This window comes from Ostrea edulis, chromosome 1, assembly GCF_947568905.1.
Source record: "Ostrea edulis chromosome 1, xbOstEdul1.1, whole genome shotgun sequence".
Lineage (NCBI taxonomy): Eukaryota > Metazoa > Mollusca > Bivalvia > Ostreida > Ostreidae > Ostrea > Ostrea edulis.
The window spans coordinates 22,137,829-22,144,549 of NC_079164.1; the positions used below are offsets into that span (position 1 = coordinate 22,137,829).

General features: G+C 36.2%; 1 protein-coding gene across 1 annotated transcript; it reads right to left on the reverse strand.

Annotated features, from left to right (window-relative positions):
• Nucleotides 1-3,993: 3,993 nt before the first annotated feature.
• Nucleotides 3,994-5,152, reverse strand: LOC125663702 (small nuclear ribonucleoprotein Sm D3-like). Its single transcript, XM_048896028.2, has 2 exons — nucleotides 4,696-5,152; nucleotides 3,994-4,363 (listed from the first exon to the last, which is right to left on the reverse strand). The coding sequence occupies exons 1-2, from the start codon at nucleotides 5,006-5,008 to the stop codon at nucleotides 4,284-4,286; spliced, it is 393 nt and encodes a 130-aa protein (XP_048751985.1). The 5' UTR covers nucleotides 5,009-5,152; the 3' UTR covers nucleotides 3,994-4,283.
• Nucleotides 5,153-6,721: the final 1,569 nt, after the last annotated feature.

Genomic DNA, 6,721 nt, shown 5'->3' on the forward strand with positions numbered 1-6,721 from the left:
AAAGTTGGAAAGGGGGGAGTAAGCACAAAGTACATATCCGTAGTTGATTAAATGCCATGTACTATTAGTTTCGGATTCATACATTTCAGAACCGAGGGTTACAGTTTCAGAGATCTGGGGAAACACACTATACGAGGGGTGGGGTCGCCGACGTTGGATCCGCCTTTGGGCATAAATACATTGTTTGAAGAAGCTGGTGTCTGAGAAAATTGAAAGCAGGAAGAGCTCTTAACCTCTTATTTTATCTCTAACTGCTGAGGTGCGAGTACTTTCAATAGTGGAAAAACTCTATACATTTGGGATGTTGCGAAGACGGGGAATTGAAAACGGGACGGAAAACGGATTATTTTTAATGCAATAATATTTGAAGGAGGTCGGCATTTTGTAAACTGAAAAGGCTTATGAACAATGGAATTTTAAGCAGAAATCACAAAGAGAACGGAAGGACATATTCAGAATCCACCGTTTGATATACTACATACAAATACACAATATCCACATGTATACATATATTTGTCTTTAGAGCAAAAAATACTGAAACATGTATTTATGCCCCAAATCGGATTCAACGCCGACGACCCCATCCCTCATTTAGTGTGTTTCCCCAGACCTCTGAGACTGTAACCTTCCGTTCTGAAATTTATGGATCCGAAGCTAATTGCACATGGTATTTATGTACTTTGTGCTTACCCCCCCCCCCCCCCCCCCCCCTTTCCAACTCTTAAAACTTTGTATCAGTCAAGCCGAAAGCCTACATCAAAGGGGAGGCGAATTTTATTTATAAGTGTAAACTTTAACAGGGGCCTTAGATACCATTTTCAATTATTATAATTTAAAGAGTTCGATCATACAATCTGTTTCGTTTCGTTTCGGTAGATTTCGTTTCGCACTTTACAGGTACCCAAGAAATTTGATGTGGATGAAAAATGGAGGATATGTACATTTTTTAAATTGAAAACTTTTAAATTTTAATATTTTGTTTATCAACAAATGCAGTTTTAGTAAAAAGTGATCAGGGGAAAAAATTGTAAAACCCGTACCGGAATCGAACCAGCGATTTATAGTTCAGCAGTCAACGTGCAAACTTAATGAGCTACTCAACTAGGCAATGAACTCTGAAAAATAGACAAATATTGCTGATATATGTATTTTCATTCATTCAATCATTGCTTGAAAGGAAGTCAGCCATCATGACGCTGTAGAGTACACCTTAATACCTTTTCAATTGATGATTGTGACGCCATTTTGTAACACAGTACTGCTGATGAATATAAGTCCACTCCTTCAGATTAAGCGCTTAATTTTAAAATATAAAACTAAATCCACATCATTTCATGCAAGTCTTAAGTCAATGACAGCAAGTCTGTACATCGTTGAAACATTTCAACTAGCGAGTAGCATCAGCAAATGTACAACTAGAGTACCGCCAACGGAACATAATACGCCCGTGAAAAGCTAATATAGGGTGTCTTTCTTACACCATGATTTGTAGAACTTGCCTTCAAATAGTATCAGCAATCATCAGGGTGTGACATACTTTCTTTGCATCGAAAAAACAAGACCAATCATGAAGTTTGATGGTTCTAGCCTCAACAGTTCGGTTTGTATACTGTCTTCAAGTGATACTGTGACCTTGAAAAAGTAATAGGGTGATCGAATGTACCAAATTGCTATATCCTGGAGCTTATGGTTCGGTTTGCATCCTGCCCACAAGCGTTTCCTACTAAGTGATATTATGACCTTGACATTTGACCTTGAAAAACAATAGGCATCTTCTCTCATCATGGTGATCAAAAGTACCAAGTTGTAAAATCCTGGAGCTTACAGTTCAGTCTGTATCCTGCCAACAAGGTCTGGACAGACGGAACACCATAAGCCCAGTCTTCAACGGACGTATAAAAAAAACCCTGCAAAGGCTAACTAAACCATGTCATACCCTACAGAGGTACCTGAAGTATGGATATTACTCCCCCCCCCCCCTTTTTCATAATTCTTTTTGGTGGCAATATCTTCTATGAAATGTATGAATTCCCAGTCTATCTCATCCCTCTTTCGATTCATGTAGTTGTTTCACGCTTTAGAGATTGGCCTTCTACTGGTATAATAAAATACAAAGTTCACACAAATTCATAGAAATTATTGCCACCAAAAAAAAATTTATGAAAAAAAAAAGGGGGGGGGGTAGTAATATCCATAACTCAGGTGCCTGTGATACCCTATTGAAACCAATGCATAATGCTAAGACATCAAATAATTGGATCGATCCTTACGTGATGTCATAGGTTTTTGCAAAATATCAATTAAACTTTGCGCATGATAGAAATATAAGAGCCTTTTGGGGGAAGTTTATCTACACAATAAAATAAAAAATCTGGTAAACTATTGATACTGAAAAAATTGTGTATTTTCCATAAACAATCGATTATTAAAAAAAAAAGAATGTTGTAAAGGGCAATAACTGTTACACTGGTATTTCCTCTACTGCATGTCTATTCCTAATATCCACAATTAATTTAAACATATTTATGAATTAGTTTTTTTTTTAAACTGCTGACATTAAAAATGCCATTTTATCAATTTTTTTGTCTATTGTTGACATATACTTTTGTTTTTGTACAGCCTTCATTAAAATCAAACCTCTCACTTTGCTTGATATAATGACAATTCTATAGAAGGCCTTGAGGAAGACCACTGCATTAATCGAGCTGCTTTCTCAAGTATTATCATTCCTAAAATGTTGGTCAGACGCAGCGTCCGAATCAATATTGATTGATAAAGCAGTCGAACAAGTTTGAACACAGAAAATATCATTACCATAGAATGACCAACCTGGGAAAAAAACTAGAGACCTGATCACTTATCCAGAATAAAATTAGGTCAGATCCATCATCACTGTAAACATACTCATGATTGTTTCAACCACATACAAGTAGAAAATTATCTTTTTACCAAATTACTCTCTGGAGAATGTAGGTCAGATGCAATCTGAATTAATACATCACTCATGTAAAGTTCATTCAAAGACAATCCTGAAGAAACTTGTTAACCCATATGTAAAATGTAGGTCAGATGCAGCACATTAATTATGTGTATGCATCTATAAATGCATCATCCACGCAAGTCAGACATGTAGAGTCAATAGCTTCTTCTACTCGGACCCCCTTTCAACCCATCAGATCACTGTAAATCTTATGGTAGACCAGAGGCAACACCTGAATCAAGAATGTAGACATAACATATGATCATATTGGGTTTATGCCTAAACAGTACAACACTTAACTCTGCTGATATTTGGTTGCTTAGTCAGAGCAATCTACCTTTACATGTTATGAATCCCACAGTTCACACAGAAAAAGGCATCCATTACAACCGGACTGACAAAAAGGTTTGGTTGTCCTCTATTTACATGCACATCAAACCTCAAAACCTTTGTCGTATACTGGTCAACCATTTTAAAACAGAAAAAGTTTTCATTATTGATGCAAGTAAAAAATATAACTCGTTTAATTGTTGACAACCAAAATTTGGACCAGATAAGAGCAATATTTTAGTCTTAACTCTGTGTTATGTAAACAAAGACTCAAGTCTTGTTTACAAACCAGTGAAAAGTTAAATTTTGTAACTCATAGCCTCTTTAATTTTGTTCAGTAACAAATTTAACTTTTAAATGACACATTTTACCTAAAGTATACTTGAAATGTGATATACATGTATATAATAAACTTGGATCAATAATCCATTTCTTTTGAAATCTTCGTAAAGAACAATCTGTTTTCAATACAAATAGGTAGTAATCTCTCTATGAGATTCCATCATAATATATTACCTTAATTTTTTGGTGAAACACATTAGAGGGTAGATTTTCATCATTTAAAGTGAAACAAATTTTGGAAAGAAATCGTGAATCAGTCCGTTTAGCCTAATATCAGAGTACTATGCTCTTCACACTTATGCTAAATTTTTGATTTCGTAACACAGATAAAAAAATCAATGTAATATTTATGTACAACTTTTAATCATTCTTACTACAAATACTAAAAAAAAAAAAAGTAAAAAGACGCACATACAACAACTGGAGCTGCTTCCAAGTTCAAAGATGCATAAATGATTTCCTCTGTAAAATGAGTCTTCAATGAAAAACATGAAAATGAACACCGACTGTGCAATATTCACGGTAAACTGCACCCCACGTTCAATACAACTAATCCAATTGTATTAAATGACCATCAATTATCCACATGATCAGGAATTTCCTGTATGAAAGGGCAATGAAGCATAGTTTTTTAACGTCGACGATTTTGATACATGTTGCCACCTCCCCCTCTTGGTCCTCCTGGTCCTGCCCTTCCTCGACCCCTGGCAGCTACAAAAGTACAACAAAGTTTTAAGTTTTCTTACGTCAATCCATTCTAAAAAGTTACATATCTTGGTACACAAATTGCTAGTAGAACCAGACTACAATTCAAATAATTTAATAAGCAAGTGGTTTGCATTAAGTAAAGTAAATTTTATTAAAAGTAGACACTATTCAACACAAGCTCTGTAGAGCTATTTAACCGACTAGCACATATATATCAAAGACACATAGCATGTATGTACACAACTACACACATTAACAAAACAATACGAAACATTTCATGCAAGAATATAGTTCAATATACAGATACGAAAGTAAATTTTAGGAAGAAAATATACCTTGTGTTCGTAGAATGGCAGATTTTCCTCTGTTCGCTGACCCTCCTTTCCCTTGCACTCTTTTGAACATTGGTGCATTCTTTAACATGTCTGGTAATATTAAAAAACGAATTTTGCTGCCTCTCAGATATACGTTTTCTAACTGAGCCACTCGACCATCTCTGTATGTAACCGTTATTGCAGACATTTGACAATTCATATTATCCTCAGCTTCGACAAGTTTTCCTCTGTAAACTTCGCCGGTTGTTGTTTCACATGTCACAATGTGTCCTTCTGCTTCGTGCAGTACTTTAATTGGAACACCAATAGACATCGCAATATATCAACTTTCCTTTCGATCAACGATTTGATTAATTGATGCCACTCTAAGATGCAGATGGTCTTCGATTATAATAGGCCTACAGCTTTGTTTTTACTTTCCCAATGGCGCCCAACGCTATTCATACGTTTCCGGTATGTACTGTTCAAGATAACTAAAACATAAAACAATTCGGAAAATTTTAAATTTAATAGCGAAATATTTACAACATAAAAACGAGCAGCAGTTAAGTTAGTTTAAAATAGACCAGGTAAAAAAAATATTTTTAGAAAATCTGATGTTGATTTCACGGACCTGGCACGGCCCGAGTGTTATCATTCGTATGGGGAGTTATCTTTCTTTTGATAATAGGCCCCTAAAAAAGAAAAATATACAAACTTACCATTTTTTAATAACTGCATGAAAGAAAATCATTGTAAAGAGTTGTGCACCCCTAAAAATATTGTTCATGCTAGGGAACTATGTGAATTATTACACAGGTGCTTTGAAGTAGAATACAAACATAAATGTACCTGTAGCTCAATATTTCAGTGCGCCAATGTAGAGCACCTTAGCAGAATATAACATACATGTATGTCTCTGACCTTAGTGATATACTTGTAATTATTACAACTTCTTGCAAACTTATTAATCTGATTAAATACAATTTTGTAACGGTGTCTTGTGTGATTGTATCCCAAAATGCAATGTAAATTGAAATTAAAAGACACACACTCACAGACACATGACGATTAGACCCGTTTCCAGCCCCCCCCCCCCCCCCCCCCCCCCCCCCCCCCCCCCCCCAATAAGTAAAAATACACTAATAATACAAATATACACCAGGTGCCTGTAGGGGGAAAAGGGGGGAAGGGGATCCTTTTTATCAATTGGAGAAATCGTTAACGACTGCTTTGCTTGGCTTTGGACGTTGTTTTATGGTTTCATCGTATGGTTTCTTAATTTTTTGAATACTGCAAACTGTCTACCTAAATAAATTCTGTATAAAATTATTTAAGTTTTCTCGAAAAGAAAAAATGACGTATGATCACATGCGATATACAAGAGCTTTCGTTAAAGATTGATCTATGATTCCTCCGTTAATTAGAGGTGCTCATTTGGCGGTGACATAAACGATAGATTGATACAACGAATCCAGAGTTGACAGGGGCGGATACAGGAATTGTGGTTACGGGGGGCGCCACTTTATGAGGCAGTGGGTCCAGGGGGCGAAGCCCCCGGAAGTTCCTGGATTTTACAGATTTTATGGGGCTTGAAATATTTCTCCTATTTAGTCATTTGTACTATTTTCTATCATTTTAATAAGATGAAATTAACAAAATGATACAAATTTTAAGGGTTTTTTAAAAGATTTTGTCATTTATTTCTCCTGGAGTGGAAGAAATTATTGTTTCTTTTATCGTTTAGTACATTTTACAAAACAAGATACCGCGATTTACCTTAAATTTGAAAATTTTAGGGGGGGGGGGGGGGGGCTCTAAATCCGCCACTGGTTGACGTATCGGTAATGCAGGAGTATTGTATATTAGGTCTGTCAGAATTGGCGCGATGCCAATAAAAGATCTCTCCCCCCTCCTCCCCTCCCCCCCCCCCCCCCAATTTCACAAGTCAAGGGTTATTGATTCGTTGCCTCGCACTGTAACGAATCAATAACCCTTGACTTGTGAAGATGCCCCCCCCCCCCCCCGTTCTAAAATAAGATTGGAT